General features: G+C 61.0%; 2 protein-coding genes across 3 annotated transcripts; both read left to right on the top strand.

Annotated features, from left to right (window-relative positions):
- Positions 1-4,962: 4,962 nt before the first annotated feature.
- Positions 4,963-17,163, top strand: ALAD (aminolevulinate dehydratase). 2 transcript variants are annotated; one of them, XM_068914842.1, is made up of 13 exons: positions 4,990-5,017; positions 7,225-7,333; positions 10,524-10,671; positions 10,920-10,970; positions 12,472-12,568; positions 13,103-13,238; positions 13,810-13,893; positions 14,237-14,325; positions 14,647-14,702; positions 15,106-15,193; positions 15,807-15,893; positions 16,241-16,370; positions 17,006-17,163. In XM_068914842.1, the coding sequence occupies exons 3-13, from the start codon at positions 10,559-10,561 to the stop codon at positions 17,089-17,091; spliced, it is 1,017 nt and encodes a 338-aa protein (XP_068770943.1). In that variant the 5' UTR covers positions 4,990-5,017; positions 7,225-7,333; positions 10,524-10,558; the 3' UTR covers positions 17,092-17,163. The 2 variants fall into 2 exon arrangements, with proteins under 2 accessions (XP_068770942.1, XP_068770943.1); XM_068914841.1 differs by lacking the exon at positions 7,225-7,333 and having other exon boundaries at positions 4,963-5,017.
- Positions 17,164-17,217: 54 nt separating this feature from the next.
- Positions 17,218-19,346, top strand: HDHD3 (haloacid dehalogenase like hydrolase domain containing 3). Its single transcript, XM_068914844.1, has 2 exons — positions 17,218-17,299; positions 18,406-19,346. Exon 2 carries the CDS (start codon positions 18,437-18,439, stop codon positions 19,151-19,153), a length of 717 nt encoding a protein of 238 aa, XP_068770945.1. The 5' UTR covers positions 17,218-17,299; positions 18,406-18,436; the 3' UTR covers positions 19,154-19,346.
- Positions 19,347-19,724: the final 378 nt, after the last annotated feature.

The raw sequence follows: 19,724 nt of genomic DNA, 5'->3' as shown, positions 1-19,724 counted from the left end.
CAAATTGGAATGGGCTAACTACATTGAACTAAGGTCCTCCTTTAGCCTTTTTAGTACAAGCTACCCAAAGCTATTCAAAAGATGCAGTCTGCCTCCAGATGTGATGGGCTCTAGGAGTGCAGTGAGGACAGGATGTTCCTACCTAGAAAGGCCAGCCTCCGGCCTTTGGTTTTTAAATGCCTCTCTCAAGAAAGATGGGTCAGCTGATGAATGGGTTCAAGCAAGCTGTTTGCATTTCTAGCGTTCCTACAGTTTTGTTCTTTCATACTGAACTCTTAAGTTATGACAACTTTTCTTTCTCCTCTGTGAGGAAAGCATCTAGTCTAATAAGCCCCTTTTAGGAAAAAAAAAATGTTTTATCATTTGCTCATTTAAAGGATAATAAACCTAATATTTGGACTTAAATGAGCTCTGCTGAAGGAAACCTGAGGAAAAGTTTAGGTACATCTAAGTAAACTCAACAGTTTGCTGACGCGCAGTTTAAAAGCGAGCACTTGTGTGGAGTGGTACGTCCTTTTCACTGTTTCTTCTGAAAAACTGATGCAAAGCTTCCCACAAGAGTTACCCTACCTTTACATTTTTATGGCATCATGGTTTCCCGTCATGCGGAAGCCCAGTTCATGAAAAGAACTGGATTGAAAGAGATTTCTGCCATCTAGCTTCGGCTGCCATGCAGTCAATAACGGCAGAAAAGACTGAAGTGTTGACAGGGTCTCCTGGAGGTCTCTTCTCTTTCCCCGGCCCCCCTTTTTTTTTCTCCCCTCTTATAGTCCATATCTGGGGTATATTTTCTGGAAGGGAACAACATTTGAATAAAAGCCACGTTTTTCACAGAAATGGAGTCAGTTGTTTCCATCTGCTAAAGAAAAAAAAATTGTTTGCCGTTGCATAGGCACGCATCTGAGCGTGCAGCAAAGACTGAAGCAAACTCAGTATAAAGTTAGTTGCAGAGTAGATAGCCAAGGACAGTAGCGTCTGCCCAAGGTACTGCAATCTGGCTGGCGTCTCTGTGAGAGGAGCAAGGGAAGCGCCGAGACTAAATAACGAGAAGATTTCCGATTAGCGAGGAAGTGAAGTTCTGGCGCTGCCGTCTGCAGGGCTGTATTGCTGGGAGAAGGAGCCGTGGCCTTGGGGTCACCCTTGTACCCCGTTAAGACACCCTGGGCTGGGGGGAGGGAGACGGGCCGAGAGCGGGACGTTACAGCGTGGGAGCGGCAGAACGCCGGATGCAGCGAACGTGAGCAGTGTCTCCTGGGGTCGGCTGTAGCTGAGTAAAAAGTGTGCCCCCCAGCACAGCTCTGGGCCCCCCTGTTGCCCCCCAGCCTGGCTCCAGCCCCCCCCAGCCCCAGCTCTGGCCCCCACAGTCCAGCTCTGGTCCCCACAGCCCGGCTCTGGCCCCCCACAGCCCCCATAGCCTGGCTCCAGCCCCCCACAACCCGGCTCTGGCCCCCCCCAGCCCCAGCCCCCATAGCCTGGCTCCAGCCCCCCACAGCCCCCATAGCCTGGCTCCAGCCCCCCACAACCCGGCTCCGGCCCCCCACAGCCCCAGCCCCCATAGCCTGGCTCCAGCCCCCCACAGCCCCCATAGCCTGGCTCCAGCCCCCCACAACCCGGCTCCGGCCCCCCCCAGCCCCAGCCCCCATAGCCTGGCTCCAGCCCCCCACAACCCGGCTCTGGCCCCCCCCAGCCCCAGCCCCCATAGCCTGGCTCCAGCCCCCCACAACCCGGCTCCAGCCCCCCACAGCCCCCATAGCCTGGCTCCAGCCCCCCACAACCCGGCTCCGGCCCCCCACAGCCCCCATAGCCTGGCTCCAGCCCCCCACAACCTGGCTCCGGCCCCCCCCAGCCCCTGCCCCCATAGCCTGGCTCCAGCCCCCCACAACCCGGCTCCAGCCCCCCCCAGCCCCAGCCCCCATAGCCTGGCTCCAGCCCCCCACAACCCGGCTCCGGCCCCCCACAGCCCCCATAGCCTGGCTCCAGCCCCCCACAACCCGGCTCCGGCCCCCCCCAGCCCCAGCCCCCATAGCCTGGCTCCAGCCCCCCACAACCCGGCTCCGGCCCCCCCCAGCCCCAGCCCCCATAGCCTGGCTCCAGCCCCCCACAACCCGGCTCCGGCCCCCCACAGCCCCAGCCCCCATAGCCTGGCTCCAGCCCCCCACAACCCGGCTCCAGCCCCCCCCAGCCCCAGCCCCATAGCCTGGCTCCAGCCCCCCACAACCCGGCTCCGGCCCCCCACAGCCCCAGCCCCCATAGCCTGGCTCCAGCCCCCCACAACCCAGCTCCGGCCCCCCACAGCCCCAGCCCCATAGCCTGGCTCCAGCCCCCCACAACCCAGCTCCAGCCCCCCACAGCCCCCATAGCCTGGCTCCAGCCCCCCACAACCCGGCTCCGGCCCCCCCCAGCCCCAGCCCCCATAGCCTGGCTCCAGCCCCCCACAACCCGGCTCCGGCCCCCCACAGCCCCAGCCCCCATAGCCTGGCTCCAGCCCCCCACAACCCGGCTCCGGCCCCCCACAGCCCCCATAGCCTGGCTCCAGCCCCCCACAACCCGGCTCCGGCCCCCCACAGCCCCAGCCCCCATAGCCTGGCTCCAGCCCCCCACAGCCCCCATAGCCTGGCTCCAGCCCCCCACAACCCGGCTCCGGCCCCCCACAGCCCCAGCCCCCATAGCCTGGCTCCAGCCCCCCACAACCCGGCTCTGGCCCCCCCCAGCCCCAGCCCCCATAGCCTGGCTCCAGCCCCCCACAACCCGGCTCCAGCCCCCCACAGCCCCCATAGCCTGGCTCCAGCCCCCCACAACCCGGCTCCGGCCCCCCACAGCCCCCATAGCCTGGCTCCAGCCCCCCACAACCTGGCTCCGGCCCCCCCCAGCCCCTGCCCCCATAGCCTGGCTCCAGCCCCCCACAACCCGGCTCCAGCCCCCCCCAGCCCCAGCCCCCATAGCCTGGCTCCAGCCCCCCACAACCCGGCTCCGGCCCCCCACAGCCCCCATAGCCTGGCTCCAGCCCCCCACAACCCGGCTCCGGCCCCCCCCAGCCCCAACCCCCATAGCCTGGCTCCAGCCCCCCACAACCCGGCTCCGGCCCCCCCCAGCCCCAGCCCCCATAGCCTGGCTCCAGCCCCCCACAACCCGGCTCCGGCCCCCCACAGCCCCAGCCCCCATAGCCTGGCTCCAGCCCCCCACAACCCGGCTCCAGCCCCCCCCAGCCCCAGCCCCATAGCCTGGCTCCAGCCCCCCACAACCCGGCTCCGGCCCCCCACAGCCCCAGCCCCCATAGCCTGGCTCCAGCCCCCCACAACCCAGCTCCGGCCCCCCACAGCCCCAGCCCCATAGCCTGGCTCCAGCCCCCCACAACCCAGCTCCAGCCCCCCACAGCCCCCATAGCCTGGCTCCAGCCCCCCACAACCCGGCTCCGGCCCCCCCCAGCCCCAGCCCCCATAGCCTGGCTCCAGCCCCCCACAACCCGGCTCCGGCCCCCCACAGCCCCAGCCCCCATAGCCTGGCTCCAGCCCCCCACAACCCGGCTCCAGCCCCCCCCAGCCCCAGCCCCCATAGCCTGGCTCCAGCCCCCCACAACCCGGCTCCAGCCCCCCACAGCCCCAGCCCCCATAGCCTGGCTCCAGCCCCCCACAACCCGGCTCCGGCCCCCCCCAGCCCCAGCCCCCATAGCCTGGCTCCAGCCCCCCACAACCCGGCTCCGGCCCCCCCCAGCCCCAGCCCCCATAGCCTGGCTCCAGCCCCCCACAACCCGGCTCCGGCCCCCCCCAGCCCCAGCCCCCATAGCCTGGCTCCAGCCCCCCACAACCCGGCTCCGGCCCCCCACAGCCCCAGCCCCATAGCCTGGCTCCAGCCCCCCACAACCCGGCTCCAGCCCCCCACAGCCCCCATAGCCTGGCTCCAGCCCCCCACAACCCGGCTCCAGCCCCCCACAGCCCCCATAGCCTGGCTCCAGCCCCCCACAACCCGGCTCCGGCCCCCCACAGCCCCAGCCCCCATAGCCTGGCTCCAGCCCCCCACAACCCGGCTCCGGCCCCCCACAGCCCCAGCCCCCATAGCCTGGCTCCAGCCCCCCACAACCCGGCTCCAGCCCCCACAGCCCCAGCCCCCATAGCCTGGCTCCAGCCCCCCACAACCCGACTCCAGCCCCCCACAGCCCCAGCCCCCATAGCCTGGCTCCAGCCCCCCACAACCCGGCTCCAGCCCCCCACAGCCCCAGCCCCCATAGCCTGGCTCCAGCCCCCCACAACCCGGCTCCGGCCCCCCACAGCCCCGCCCCCATAGCCTGGCTCCAGCCCCCCACAACCCGGCTCCGGCCCCCCACAGCCCCAGCCCCATAGCCTGGCTCCAGCCCCCCACAACCCGGCTCCGGCCCCCCACAGCCCCCATAGCCTGGCTCCAGCCCCCCACAACCCGGCTCCGGCCCCCCCCAGCCCCAGCCCCCATAGCCTGGCTCCAGCCCCCCACAACCCGGCTCCAGCCCCCCACAGCCCCCATAGCCTGGCTCCAGCCCCCCACAACCCGGCTCCGGCCCCCCCCAGCCCCAGCCCCCATAGCCTGGCTCCAGCCCCCCACAACCCGGCTCCGGCCCCCCCCAGCCCCAGCCCCCATAGCCTGGCTCCAGCCCCCCACAACCCGGCTCCAGCCCCCCACAGCCCCCATAGCCTGGCTCCAGCCCCCCACAACCCGGCTCCGGCCCCCCCCAGCCCCAGCCCCCATAGCCTGGCTCCAGCCCCCCACAACCCGGCTCCGGCCCCCCCCAGCCCCAGCCCCCATAGCCTGGCTCCAGCCCCCCACAACCCCGGCTCCGCCCCCACGACCCAGCTCCGCCCCCCCAGCCCGCCCAGCTCCAGGCCCCGCCCCCGGTCCACCGCCCGCGCCCCGCCCACAGCCGCGCGAGACTTCCCCCCCGGAGACAGGCGCGGGGAAGGGGGCGGGGCTATGCAAATCGAAGGCGGGTTATGCAAACCAGGGGGCGGGGCGGGGCGCAGCGGGCAGGCGGCGGCGGCGGCGGCAGGAGGTGAGCGCGGGGCGGCGGGCGGCCGCCCGGCACGTAAAGCCCCGCGGGCGGCGGGCGACGCGCCCGAGGGCCGGGGCGACGTCGCGGGCAGCGGCGGCCGCAGAGGGGCGGCTGCGCGGGGGCCGCTCGGGAGGGCGAGCCGAGCCGAGCCGGCGGGGCGTCTCGCGTGGGGGAGCCGAGGCCTGGGCGAGGGGCGGCGCGGCCGCGGGCAGGGCCAGGCCGGGCCGGGGGCGTCCCGCTCTGCGGCGGCGGGGGCGCGCTCAGGGCACTGCGGAGCGGTGAGGAACTCAACGCCGGCAGCGCCCGGGGCCTGCGCCTGCCGAGGCCGCGGCTCCCTCGCCCCCGCGGGCTTTGCGCCCGCCTGCTCGGCTTTGCCAGCGAGGCGCGCTGCCGCGGGTTTCCAGCCCCGCGACAGGCCGCATCGCAGGTATCTTCTGAGCCGCACGCGGGGATGCGCTTATCTCCTTGGGGCTGCTGCTGCAGTCTTGGCTTTCGGATAGCTGGAGGAGCCCTGGGCGCCAAGCAGGTGGCGGGCTCTCCCCCAGGAGCGCTGGTACTAACCAGACTTTCAGGGCCGGGGAGGGGGGGAAACGCAAAGCAGCAGGTGATGATCCCGTTCGAATTCGTCCTGGAGTCCTGCAACGTTGTCCACACGGATACCGGCGTGGCCTTTCCCCGTGCCTCAGCTTCCAGATCATAACGTGGAAGATGAAATCTCTTGTAACACTTTGTCTGTTGTTACCAAGTACTAATTAACCTGCCTTCCTTACTGCAGTTCCTCCGGCTCTCTGTGGCACTCTGCCTTCCCAGTGTCAGTGCAGTCGGGCCCTGCTTCCACCTGGCCTTGAGGGAGCTCCTATGTCTCCAGGACTTTGAGTAAATAGTTGGGCACCAAAGGGCAAGGCCACTTCCATTCTCGCCTCCTAAAATGCTGGAATGTAGTTGCCACCAAGCTGGAGGGTTCATTTTTCAGAAGTGAATAGGCAGCTTCCAACTCAGTAGTAATGTTAACAACTGCCAGCTGGAATAAACTTTTCTAGCTCACTCTGTTGGCTTGCTTTTGATCTGGCTTCAGTCCATAGAGTAAGTTTGTTTAATATGCACTAATGCAAATGTGAGGTTATTGGGTTAGCACTCTCTCATGCTGTTACAATAGGTCTGGGATGTCTTGTTCTTGCAAAGCTTGCCCAGAAGCTATGGGAGCGCAGAAGAGCTTTGCAGTGACTTCTCTTTCCTCATGTTCTCTGTTGTAGCTAAATGCAGCGCTGCAACTGAAGGTTGCTTCACCTTCAGGGGCCTGGAATGAACGCAGGAGCTCCTCCAGGCCTAGTGCGTTTGGGCTGGTTCCAGAGCAGTCCCAGCACAAAGGAACAAAGCCAAAATGTTTTTTCTGTTGTTGAGCCTTTTGCTCTCAAGGCGGGGGCTGCATGGTTGTTCTTAAGCATGTATTTATTAATGCTCTGGAGGCAGGCAGCCACTCAACAGCTTCTCAGATCCTCCAGATTCATGTGTGTGAAGCAAGCTTCTTTAGAAAGGCAGATTTGGTCCCAAAGAAAGAAGTCTATGCCCTCTGGTGGAAGCCTTAGGGGGATCCGTCCAGCTCTGAGGGAAAGCAGGTCATCAGTCATGTCTGAGGAGATAATGTACGTGATACATTCTTGCTTTGATAGGCCCCTTGTCGCAGGCTCTTTTGCTCACTGAACTCCTCACTTTGCATCGCTGCAGTCTTTCCCTGGCTTTCCGGCAGCTGGGTACACGGTGGCTCTGGTGCAGTAAGGTCCCGGTGCCCTCTTCTGACACCGTGCCCTGTGTGGGTAAAAGGAGTGTATGGCCCACACCTGCCAGGTCCTGCCTGCTTGGGGGATGGCTGCAGGCATCCCCCAAGCCTTCTTGTGCAAGCAAGGCTTAAGGAGGGCCTCAAAAGAGAGCCCATCTGGCCCAAGAGCATGGGTGCTGCGGGCCCACCCATCGTGGCCGTTATCTCCGCTCTGCAATTCTCTTGTGTGACCATCTCCTCCTTTCCCCGGAGAGCTTAGTCTCTGGAGCTGCAGCCCCTATCTGTCTCTTACAGAGCAATAGCAGTCAGTTGCCTCTGATCCCCCCCACCTCACCCGCGCCCCCCTCTTTCCTCCTGTGGGATTAACGGTGAAAACATTTTCTGGATTCTCGAGGTGCATTTTGCTCACTGAACCCTTTGTTTCCGTCAGCTGTGTGCTGCGAGCCATCTGGAGCCCTGCCCTGAGCAGCTGACCCCGCTGGGCTGGAGCTGCCGATCCCCAGCCACCACGAGGCTGTCTCCTCGGGTGTGAGGAACGAGTGAGTGGCAGCTTTCCAGATCTAAAAATTATCTCCTAAGTGATGCAGTGGCACTGCCAGCATGCCTGCTAGGTGGGCTGCTTCCCACGCGAGCACCAGCGTATTTGGTCAATGGGATCCGTTCAGTGTTTGTTTATATATATAAACAAGAAGTCACTGAGCCTTTGCCCCCAGCCCCAAACACAGGCAATTGCGAGGGACGCGGGCGACTCGATTCAAGCCCTGGGCCGAATGTGGTGTTCCTGCGTTATAGGTGAGCGCCCTAGGCACCGGGCTAGCCTGATGCAGACTGACAATTTGGATTAACATTGAAATTGTTTGAAAGGTCTTGAGTTTATCCCCGTGCAGAATAGAAAAACACTTCAAAGTTGAAGGCTTTTAAGAAGAATGGAGGCTTTTCCTGCCCAACTCCATTGTTGACTGGTGTAGCAAGTGCAAGTGTAAAACTCTTCTCTGGACTGCGGTCCTGGAAAGCTAACAAATATTTCTGTTTTCTGGAGTGAGCTGGGCGCAGTAGGCACAGGTTGGAGGGGTCAGCAAGATTTAGATCGTTGGAGGAATCGCTCCTGGTTCTTGGATTTCAGCCGGTGCATGGGAAGGCTGTGATGGGATTGGGGACCAAGGGCTGCTCCCCGGAGATGGGTCACAGTTGTGTTAGAAGGGGATCTGAAGGATCTTCTCTGTAAGGTGCAGTCCTGGACTGGGCGGGGGGGGCTGAGGAATCTCGGAAGTAAATCTCTAACTCTTCCCCCATCCACATCCTTCAACTCTGAGCTCTGAAAACAGAATCCCTCATGTCCACTAGGAACTTTGTTAATCATTTCTGGAGGACAGTCCTCTCGCATACTAGAGGAGCGTGAAACCTAGCGGCATTGGGAAACGCGCTCCGACCTCTGCCCGGGGAGCTGGCTGGGCTCCACGTTCTCCCACAGCGGCTCCGTAGCTCTGCGCCTGGCACCGACCCGGAGGCACGAACTCCTGCGGTGCTGCGAACGGTGACCCTGGGAACAAGAGACGGTCGCTCCGCAGCGTGGTACGAGGAGCCTGGCCACAGAGCAGCGAGGCGGCCAGAGTCACCTCAGGCCCGGGGCGCTGTCAGTGGACGATAACCTCGCTCGTGCTGCGTTTTTGGGCTTGTCTGACCACAGGCATCTGTGGGATATGGCGCTGCGTGGGCAGAGGCCTGAGGGTGCCTGGCACTGCCGCTTAGTGCTGTGCACCGAGATGGAGCAGGAATCCCTCCCCGCAGGCGGCAGCGGGAGAGCGGCGGCTTCTGCTTGTCCCACGGCAGCTGCCCCATGGCCGGAGGCTCAGCAGATCGGCTCTCTGGAGCAGCGTGTGCAGCCAGCAGAAGTCCTTGAGGCCGCTCTGAATAAACAGTGTTTTCAGGTTGTAGTTTCCAGGGCGTCCTGGCTGTAATAGCTGCTGCTGCGCTGCAGCCAAGCGCCTGGTCCTGGGGGAAAGTGCAGCCTTCCCCTCCAGGCTCCTTCAGTCGCAGTCTCGCCAACCAAATGTTACACCCAAAATTTTATTATTGGCAAAGGGGAGTGCTCCTTAGAAGCAAAGCCAAGAATTTGCCGTTAGTGAAATTGGAATCTTATCTGTCTAATCAGAGAATTATTATTAGCCAGGTCTAATTATTATAGAAAAAGAAAATACTTGCAGAATTTTCAACGCTAATAAAGCTAAAATTGTTGTGCATTTGCTTCCTAACGTCTGCCCCTCTCTCTGCCCTCCCCCCTCTTCCGTTGTCCCTCTGAGTCCCAAAGTCTCAGTTTCAGCCGGCAGAGAGTGTTCCAGTGAGTCCTGCAGGAGCTCAGAGTTCGTGGTGGAGGGTTCCTCCTCCTTTTTGCCAGGAGCAGCATAGTTTTGATGTTGGTTGTTTCTCTCTCCTCTCTTTAAAGGCCCCTTGAGGCTATTTTGATGTTTTCCAGCGTGCTCTGTGCCTTGCTCTTTCTTAATGCGTAGCAATTCTTTGTTGTGTCCAAGCCTACTGTGTATGATGTGGTTTATGTAGGTTGAATGTAGGTTCTTAGTTACACCTAAAATCAGTTGTGCCCAACTCCCAAGTCTGCGTTTCTTTATCCAGCAGTAAGTGACCACCTAGTGAGTTGGTTATAGCCCTGGTGTCTTCAGGATCGTCCTGTGCCTGTACTCTTCTGTGACCACACCATTACGCTACGGCCATAAATACTTCATTCTACACTGAACAACTTGTTACTGCTCTGTATAGAAAAGTTATATCACAAAATTATACAGTTAAGTAACACAAATTAAGCAATGACCATCTCATCTTTAGACAATTACTATTACAGCTAAAGAAGCTAAAACAAAGCCCCAAAGCCTGGCAAGTCCCAAGGCCTTGCAGAGCTGGTACAAAGCCCGTGGTGTGGTATTAGCAAAGGCCGTAGTGTATTTACTGGGCTACAGGGCTAGAGAATCCTGTTTCACCCCCGCACAGCCCGGGAAGCAGATGCCCCAGGGGATTCAGAGCTGCTGCCCAGCTGCAGCTCACCAGATAGCAGACTAAAAAAGCATGTGGAGTTGTTATGTTCTTCCTTTCCTTTGGCAATCATCAGCTGAGTCTAGCAGCTGGGATTCCCAGGCTAGGGGACAGCTGGGCTGGCAGCAGAGGAGCCGGCTAGTCTCAGACTGGTATCTGCCAAGGCAAAAGGTGTTTGGTACAAGCACATCCAGAGCGATGAAAGAGCTTTTTCAGTGATCAGCAGCTGCACTGGCCTGGCCATGGTGTTTCCCCAGCACTGCGTGTATGAGGGGTGGACTGCTCCAGCCTGCTCTGTGCCCCCCTTGCTGGAGTGCCGAGCCTGGACGTGCTGCAGGGTAGTTTTGAACGTGGGAGAAGAACGTGGTTCCTGCTATAGGATGATGTTTATGCCTGTAAATTGCTGGTTTCATGCACAAAATTGGTGGGTTTTGTGGGGAGAAGTTGGCATCCTCCCCGCTTACGGGGAAGTGTCGTGCCATGATCGCTGGTGCTGGGTCTCCCAGCACCTACTGCAGTGCGGGGCAGGCCCTGGGACGGTCAGGCTCAGTGTGAGAAGTGGCTCTTTGACAGAACCTGGCTGGGCTGGGGCTCCCCCATGGATCTCCGCCTGCTCCCTCTGCTAGCTGGTAGCAGTGACTTGCCAGGACACAGCCACTAACCTGCCTATTTCTTTTGGTATTTCAGGCTCTCCTTTCACAGTCTCCTTGTGAATTCCCAAGATGCAGGCAGAGTCCCTTCTCCACAGTGGCTACTTCCACCCCGTGCTACGCTCCTGGCAGTGTTCAGCAACCACCTTCGATGCTTCCAACCTCATCTACCCCATTTTTGTCACGTGAGTGAGCCCTGGCTCTCTGGGTTAGGGATAAACCAAACTAAGGCTGTGTATGATTGGGGCTACAATGTTAGGCACTCCCTAAGCTCTTAGGGAGCTTCAGGCTCCCTGAACGATTCCCTGGAAGCAGGCCAGGATGTGGTAGCGTGAACATCTGGGAGCAAAACTGGGTTCTTTGGGCACAGCCTACCTCTGATCTTCCTTGTCGTGCCAAGTCCTCACATCTCTGTCCCATCCAACTTCTGCAGTGACAGCCCTGATGCAGTGGAGCCAATCGCCAGCCTCCCCGGACAAGCCAGGTAGGAATCCAGACTCCCTGAGCTGTGTGCCAATCTCTGCCATGCCCCAAACAGGGCTGAAGTGCGGCCTGTGGTGAGCACAGGCCAGGACCAGGGGATGACACTTCCATCCCTCTATAGTCCCTGGCTTGCGGATCCCTCAGAATCGGGCAAGGTGGGAGCATTTGCCTACTGAGCAAGGGAAGGGAACCGAATTGGACATGCTGCCTTCAGCGGGTGCTAGCAGGGATAGTACCAGGGTCTCACGATGCCCCGGAGCACTCACGTGTTGTGTGGGCTAGGCATGCAGAGAAGTTGGCAGAGAACAGGGTTTCCAGCAGCATGTGGAAAACCTGCAAAGGCATGGGCTCTTGTCCTGCTGTGGATCTTGTGGGACTGGTAGCTCCTATCTCCATCTGCTGCTGCATTAGGCTTGTGGTCAGAGGGGCCAGAGGGGAATATTCCTGTGGGGAGGTGGGCTGGATTTCCCTTGTATAGGGCAGGTTTTCCAAATAAAATCTCTGGTTTTGGGTGGCAGGAGGCAGATCAGGGTGGGAAGGGCACCCACTGCACCTCAGCCAAGTCATGCCAAGGACCTTGCGGCCAGGAGCGTTCTGTCTGGCCTGCTGGCCTTCAGCACTTAGCCCTACTAGCACCAGTTGTGCAAGAAGAGAGCCCATGGCAGAGTGCCTGTGCCACTCTAGCACCTCACCTTGCACCCCAGCTCCCCATGCTGAGCCCAGCATGACTTGCTCAGGGCTGAAAAGGGAAAGCTGAGATAAGGGATCCAAGAGCAAGGTGCACTCCTCCTCTTGGAGCAGAGAGAGAGCAGGACCCAGCCCCCTCTGTGTCCCTGCCCAGTAGATAACTCTCCTGTAGCCCCAGATAAGGCCCTGGATTGTTCCTCTCAGTGTTCGGGCAACACCTCTGTTTCTCCAGCTGCTGCTTGGTGCGTACAGACTGGCATCTGAGTTAATGATGAACCGAGGTCCATCTGAGTGGCCCAGCAGGCAGGCGGTGGCCCCGCAAACAACCGCCTGAGTGCCCAAGCGCTGGTCAGGTTGGAGGGTTGTGTGTTTGAACTGGATGTATTCATGGTGATTTTGCTGGGCCACAGCTCCAAGCAGCCATGCATCAGCCACGATGGCTAGGCCGATGCCAGGAGCCAGTCCCAAAGCTGAAGCATGTGACAGCTTTTGAAACCTCCCTGCAGGGCAGCACACATCGGGCTCTATGCTGCCTCTGGAGCTTGCTCGTGAGCAGCCTGGAGGTGGGCCCAGCTGGGGCTCCGCACTGCAAGTTCAGGGTCCTGGGAAGGTGGGTCTGAGCACAGTACTGAGGAGAGCGGTTTGTGGCAGCGCCCTGCTCAGTCACCCCAGCTCCCATGTATGAGCAGTCCCCCTGCTTCGTAGCTGTGCTGTGGGATCTCCAGGGAGCTCGTGTAGCCAGACTGAAGCATAGTCCCTGGCCAGGAGAGCAGGGCTGGGTGCCTGGCAGCCCTGCTTCACTTTGCTCTTCCCAGGTATGGAGTCAACAAGCTGGAGGGGCTGCTGCGCCCCCTTGTCGAGGACGGCCTGAAGTGTGTGCTCATCTTTGGGGTGCCCAGCAAGGTCCCCAAGGTCAGTGTGCATTAGCAGGTGGTGGGAGCAGGTTTGGGGTAGCCACAGAGGTGTGTGGGAGAGCAGTGTGGGGTTGTGGGGTCTGGGAGGGTCTCCCGACAAAACACGGGAGGCTCAGGGTGTCTGGGCATGCTTGTGCTCAACTCAGCAGAGTGGGATAGAGAATTGGAGACTGCAGTGACACCTATAAGGCTCCTGGTGGCTCTGGGTGCTGTCCCTTTGAACACATGGTATAACACTGCTTGGTGGCTAACAGGGGAGCTCTGCAGAAAGCAGGATGGATGACTTGAGAAAATTGTTTTTCTTGATCTAGTCTTGCATTGGGAGCTGTTGCTGGGTGCTCCTGAGAACTGCAGTCATTACTAGAAGCTCCACTGCCCTTTTCCATCATTGGTGATCACACCACTCTACACCAGAGGGTCTTACAGTTCAGAAAACATTTCTTGGGCAGAAAACTGCCACAGAGGGGCTAGTACAGAGAGGGCATGGGAAGCCCTTGGCTCTGTGTGCAGAGGCGTTTATCTTCTCTCACAGGATGAGAGAGGCTCTGCCGCGGATGCGGAGGACACACCTGCCATTCAGGCAATCAAAAAAATCCGCTCCATCTTCCCAGAGTTGCTCATCGCCTGTGATGTCTGCCTGTGCCCTTACACATCCCATGGGCACTGTGGTGAGTTCACAGCGTGGGGGCCCACGGGTGTTATTCACACACCTTTCTGCAGTGGCACTTTCCTGTGACTGGGAGCCTCTGGGGGCTTGCTGTTTTCTGCTGAGGAGCGATGGGTGCTGGTGGGTCTGGCCAGCTTCTTCTGCAAGTTGACTTGGCTCCAGGTACTGGATGCCATTGCGTTGAGCCTGGGGTGACTGGGTTATGTGAGCTGGGTTATGAGAGCAGCCAGCTAGAGTGGGGAAGGCGCCTGCAGCAATGGGAGAAGCAGAGTCACCCACTCCCTGGTCAGCTGAGAGTCACCTGAGCACCCATCTAGGCCCCCCATCTCTGTCTTCTCTTCCTGGAGAATGCATGTGTTGAGCTTGGTCCCTGGAGTGCTGTGACATTGCTCTCCTGGTCACTGCACCTCCTTACCCAGCTCTCTAACACAGTTCCCACCATTGTTCAGAGCATCTCTGTAATTCTTTTTGGGCATGTGTGAATAGCCCTGAGAGCCATGCTCCCACCCTAGGGAGAGAGGCAATAGGCAGGCTGTCCCCTACCCTGCCTAAGCCCAGGTTCGTTCTCCTAGGCATCCTGCGTGAAGATGGCACCATCCAGAATGAACTCAGTTGCCAGCGGCTAGCAGAAGTGTCACTGGCTTATGCCAAGGCAGGTGAGGAGTCTCCTGGCAGAGGTATCCAAGTTTGAGTCTTGCAAATTTGCCCCTTTTTGCTTACAGCAGACCCAAAAGCAAACTATGCCTGGCTCCAGCTGGGAGTGCTTGTGCTCTGAGCTGGGAAGGGCTCCACCTGCCCTCAGTGCACTGGCCCCAGCAAAGTTGCAAGCATCCTAGACCCACCCCTTCAGCCCTCTGACAGGAGATGCTCTGGGGTCACCTCCTGCAGGAATGGAAAATTTTTCCAGGTTTGCTGAATGGTACTTGCCAGAGCGAGCTTGGGCTCTTGGCACTGTTACAGCCTCAGGCAGTTCTCGGTGTCTATGGTCTCTCCCTGCAGGCTGCCACATCGTTGCCCCCTCAGACATGATGGATGGGCGCATCGCGGCTATGAAGAAGGCGCTGATCTCCAGTGACATGGGCAACAAGGTGAGCATGGGATCTGCGTGTGCCAAGGTCAGGAGCGACTTCCGTGGGGCCCATACGGAGGCTGCACTGTGAAGTGACCTGGGCAAATGTTGGAAGAAGTGAGGCTCCACCTTCCACAGGATGCGTCACAGGGGGTTCCCTGCGCCAGTGCATGCAGGAAGGAAATGCCCTTGGCCAGATGCATGGAGAAAGTGAGGGGCCTGGCAGGGGAGGAGGGTGTGGGGCTGAATACAAAACAGCTGTAGGAGGTAATCGCTCTTGCTCTAGAGCTGGGATGCAACAAAACGCCTCTGGTCCTCACGGCTCCACTCTCCTCTGCAGGTCTCAGTGATGAGCTACAGTGCCAAGTTTGCATCCTGTTTTTACGGTCCCTTCAGGTGAGTCTCTCTGGAAGGAGCATCCCTCAGCCAGCACCAGGCTGGCCAGAAGGTGTGTCCCCAGGTGTGTATTAGGGAACAGGGCTCAGCCCAGAGTCTAAGCCACGGCTGTGTCCACACTGGCCGCTCCTCTGTGAAACATGTTTTTTCTGCTTGCGGGGACTGCCAGCAAGCAACAAGTTGGGCCTGTTGGAGCTCCTGGGTTTGTAATGGCTCAGGGCAATACAAGGGGGTGAGGTGGGTTAGGACAGCCCACCCCTTCCTGGGCTGGATGGGGAAGAAGGAGGAAGCAGCTCAGACACTTGTTCCAGTCGTCTTCGCATTTCTGAAGCAGTACGGGGTGAGAGGCCCAGGGAACCGTGTCGATGCTTTGCTGATTTCCTGTCCGCTGCCTTGTTCCCAGAGATGCTGCGCTATCCAAACCTGCGTTTGGAGACAGGCGATGTTACCAGCTGCCTCCGGGTGCCAGGGGCCTGGCCGTGCGAGCCGTGGTGAGTGAGCCCTGCCCAGCGCTGGGCTAGCGGGCCAGGGGCCTGCCTGCCCGAGCCTGTGTCAGCGTCATGCTTTTATAGCCGTGGGGACTGGCAAACTGCCCTTGCACGGTGACGGGGCGAGAAGCCTTCACACACAGCAACACAAAAGGGTTTGGGGAAAGCAAGCCCAAATGCGTTTGAGGCAGAAGGAGGTGAGAGGCATGCCAGCCCGAAATGGCTGAGGCTGTCCCCCTCCACAAGCTAGCGAAACACGAATGCCCATCAGCTTACTGGAGAGCTGATCCCCAGCGTGGGCCCAAGGGGTGCGCGTTAGCAACGACGGAGTTGGTGATGCCATACCCCACTGCTTTCTCCTGTGGCTCTGAACGGCAGGCAGCTACCAGCTTTTCCCAGGCGCGGCACTTCTGGTGTGGGGAGCATCGTATCTCCGATTGCAGCGTGCCCATGGCGTCCTGTGGCCTTTAGAGGCTTGCCAAACCCCTCTTGTGACGGTGTGCTTCTGGGAAAACCAAATTCTGGGTTAAAACTTTTGGGAAAACCAACTGAACGCTCCCTGGAAAATGTTCTTTTACCCAGAGCTGCAGGGATCAGGTGTGTGTTCTCCTCACAGGACCGGGATGTGCGTGAGGGAGCAGATATGCTGATGGTGAAACCTGGGATGCCTTACCTGGACCTCGTGAGGGATGTCAAGGCCCGAGTAAGCCCTGCATGTTTCTCTGCTCATGAATGAGGGCACTGAGTATCCCCAGAGATTAGGAGGAGATGGAGGAGAGATGCAGATTTGGGTTAGCCAGCGACATCATTCCAAAAGCGGAGGGGATGCAACCCCTTCTTGGTTTAACACGTTGCATTTGGGCAGTAGAGCACCTCCCGGGCAGCCTCCATGCTCCCCTCCTGGATCACAGCTTTGGTGCTGGAGCGCTCGGGGAGGGGAAGCTGCACAGCCGCGAGGCTGGAGTTCCCCCCTCTGTGCCCCGGGTGGCTGAACAGACCCAAGCGGGTTGTTCCCTGGGATCCTGCTGATCTCCTTGCTGTTGTTCTCAGCATCCCACCCATCCGCTGGCAGTGTACCACGTGTCCGGGGAGTTCGCGATGCTGTGGCACGGGGCACAGGCTGGTGCCTTCAACCTGAAGGCTGCAGTCATGGAGGCAATGACTGCGTTCAGGCGCGCAGGTGAGCACGGCAGCGCTGGGTGGTCGCTTCCCCTGAAGGCCACCTGCGAGGCCCCCTCAGGCCAAAAGCCCCCCTGGCGATGCTTGGCCGGAGCCGAAGGCGGAACAGAGCCGGGCGCTGCAGTCCCTGAGGCGACAGGCTTCAGCCACACGCGTACGGCTACCCTGTGCTCGCGCGCAAGTCTGCACGGTCACCGGGGACCGTGCCGCGCGGTGCAGGCAGGGACGCCGGTGCGTACGCAGGGGCGCGCTTGCACAGCGCCCTGGGCCGCTCACCGTGGATCGAGGCTGCCACCTTGATGGCAAAGCAGCTCTTACACGTGGGCAACCATGGGTTTGGGGGGGGGGGGCTGTGAGCAGGATGGGCCATGCGAAGCGGGCCTGTGTCCCAGCCCCGACCCACGTTCACCCCACACGGCCCCTGACCCAGGCGGCGGGGGGAGCCGGCCCCCCCACAGCCCCCCACAGCCCCCGACCCGGGCAGCCGGGGGAGCCGGCCCCTCGCACCACCCACGACCCAGGCGGGTGGGGGCACTGGCCCCCCCCACAGTCCCCCGACCCGGGCGGCCGGGGGGCGGCGGGGCCGGGGGGCGGCGCGCTCGGCCCGCGCCCCAGCGCCTCTCCTCTCCTCCGCAGGGGCCGACACCATCATCACGTACTTCGTGCCGCAGCTCCTGCGCTGGCTGAAGGAGGAGGCGGCGGCGGCGGCGGGCCGGGCCTGAGCGCGGCCGGGCCGGGCCGGGCCGGGCCGGGCCGGGCGGGGCAGTAAAGGCTGGTGGCGGCAGCCCGGCTCGCTCCGTGTCTGCGCCGCGGCGGCGGTTGGGGGGAGCGGAACGGGCCGGCGCCGGGGCCGCGTTTCCGCCCGGGCCGGAAGCGGCGGCGGGCCGGGGCCGGGGCCGGGGCCGGGGCCGGGGCCGGGAGCGCCCGCAGGTAGGCGCGGGCCGGGCCGCGGCGGGGGGGGAGCGGGCCCCGGGCGGAGGGGCGGCCCCGGCGGCGCCCGCGCACCCTGGACACCGGGGCTGTTTGCCCCAAGTGCAGCCCCGTACGGCCCGGCTACAGCCCATGCACCCAGCCTCCGTGTACCCGGAGTACAGCCCCGCGTGTCCTGGCTGCACCCCAGACACACAGCCCCCCCCCGTACCCCCTGGGTACAGCCCCCACATGTCCTGGCTGCACCCCAGACACAGCCCCCCCCCCCGTACCCCCTGGGTACAGCCCCCACATGTCCTGGCTGCACCCCAGACACACAGCCCCCCACCCCGTACCCCCTGGGTACAGCCCCCACATGTCCTGGCTACAGCTCAAACACACAGCCCCCATACCCCTGGGTACAGCCGTGTGTGTCCTGGCTACACCCCCTACACCTGGCCCCCATACCCCCTGGGTACAGCCCCACATGTCCTGGCTATACCCCCCCCCCTCCACCTAGCCCCCATACCCCTAGGTACAGCCCCACATGTCCTGGCTACACCCCAAACACATAGCCCCCATACCCCTGGGTACAGCCGCACATGTCCTGGCTACACCCCAAACACATAGCCCCCATACCCCCGGGTACAGCCGCACATGTCCTGGCTATACCCCCCCACCCCCACTAGCCCCCATACCCCTAGGTACAGCTGCACATGTCCTGGCTACACCCCAAACACACCACCCCCCCCCCATATCCCATACCCCCAGCTCTGGGTCGACAGTGGGTGGCAGCTGCTCCACTATCTTAGCGCTGGCCTGAGACTTTGTACCTGGGACACAGAGCAGGACCGGGGGTAGAGCTGGGCCTCCCTCCCCCGTGGCCGCTCGATGCCAGCCCCATAACGGGGGGCTTGAGCCCCTCTGCGAGGCCAGCGATGTGCTGTCCGCCAAGACGTGGTTCACCCCCACACCTCCTGGTGCCCACCAGTCGTCCCCCGGACGTGAGCCACGCTCGACGTAGACGTGTCTTCAGCAGTGCACCTTGCTGCACACGGCGCTGCGGTAGTCTGCAGGAAAGACGTGTAATAGCACTCGTCTGGCTCTTACCTCTGCATTTGTTTTAGGTTTTCCTTAGCCCTAAGCTTCACTGAAGCAATGCTTAGACTACGCTTATTAACATGGGATGTGAAAGATACGTTGCTCCGGCTTCGGCAGCCAGTGGGAGACAATTACTCAGCTGAGGCCCGGACTCATGGAGTCCAGGTGCAGCCGGAGGTGCTCAATAAAGCTTTCCGTGAGGCTTACAAAGCCCAGCAGAAGCACTTCCCCAACTACGGCCTGCGCCAGGGACTGACTTCCAAGCAGTGGTGGGTAGATGTTGTCAAACAGACCTTCAGACTCTCAGGGGTGCACGAAGAAAGAGTCCTCACGCTGATGGCAGAAAACCTCTACCAGGACTTCTGCAGTGCACACACCTGGGAAGTGCTGCCAGGAGCCAACGAGACATTAAGTCAGTGCTGCAAGCAGGGCTTCCGAATGGGGGTGATCTCCAACTTCGATAAGCGGCTTGAAAAGATTCTGTCGCAGTGTGACCTGCGGCACCATTTTGAATTTGTCTTGACCTCCGAGGATGCAGGTTTCGCCAAACCAGACAAGAGGATCTTTGAGAAAGCCCTGCGCCTCTGCGGGGTTCGGCCAGGGCAGGCGGCTCACGTGGGCGATGACTACGTGAGGGATTACAGGGCAGCCAGGGAGGCAGGCATGCACAGCTTTCTGCTCTCGGCTGCTGGGCGGCGAGGGGAGCTGGAGGTACCGCAGGAGCATGTCCTGCTTTCACTCAGCCACCTCCTTGCCCTTGTTGAAAAGGGTTAGCTGAGGTAGCTGCGTTTCCAAGAAGGACCAATGCTGCTGCTGAGCGGTTGATGTTCCTAGCGCTTGACTTCTTGCTGCCATTTGAGCGAGACGCTAGTGCTTCCTTCCGCGCACAGGGAGGAACGCTCCCCATGGCCTGCCCCACTGTGTAGAAGGGGCATTAATACAATAAAGCATATTTGACATCCTCTGCTTTCATGCCATTTTCTTCCATAGCGCTCAAAACACTACAGCAGAGGGTTAATGGTGCTGTCTTCCCCTAACAGAGCTGGGAACTGGGTACAGAGCAGAAAGTGTTTCACCTGGGGTCATCCAGAGAGACTCCAGAATGCTAACTCTAACAGGGAGGGATGGAGACAGATGCTAGACTTAATTCCGTCTCTGTTCCCCACCCTGGGGAGGGGGCTCCCGCACAACTCTGTGCTGGCACGCCTGCAGAGCCGTGGTTATTCCCTTCCCAGGGGCAGGTCTGCCAGCAGAGCGCACCCAGGAATCCTGCACGCTGCCCTGCAAATAGCAGCGGCGAGGAGGGAATAACGCCTCCAATTTCCCCATCCCTCCTCATGCCAGA

Source organism: Struthio camelus, chromosome 20, assembly GCF_040807025.1.
Source record: "Struthio camelus isolate bStrCam1 chromosome 20, bStrCam1.hap1, whole genome shotgun sequence".
NCBI lineage: Eukaryota > Metazoa > Chordata > Aves > Struthioniformes > Struthionidae > Struthio > Struthio camelus.
Note: the sequence above shows the minus strand (reverse complement) of the source record. Positions and strands in the feature narration are given on the sequence as shown.

Excerpts from the sequence above, each read along its gene's own strand:
- ALAD (XM_068914841.1), top strand. The coding sequence starts at position 10,559 with ATGCAGGCAGAGTCCCTTCTCCACAGTGGCTACTTCCACCCCGTGCTA. Across the intron at positions 13,894-14,236 it reads ACTGGCTTATGCCAAGGCAG|GCTGCCACATCGTTGCCCCC; the intron begins GTGAGGAGTCTC and ends CTCTCCCTGCAG. Across the intron at positions 14,703-15,105 it reads TGTTTTTACGGTCCCTTCAG|AGATGCTGCGCTATCCAAAC; the intron begins GTGAGTCTCTCT and ends CCTTGTTCCCAG.
- HDHD3 (XM_068914844.1), top strand. The coding sequence starts at position 18,437 with ATGCTTAGACTACGCTTATTAACATGGGATGTGAAAGATACGTTGCTC.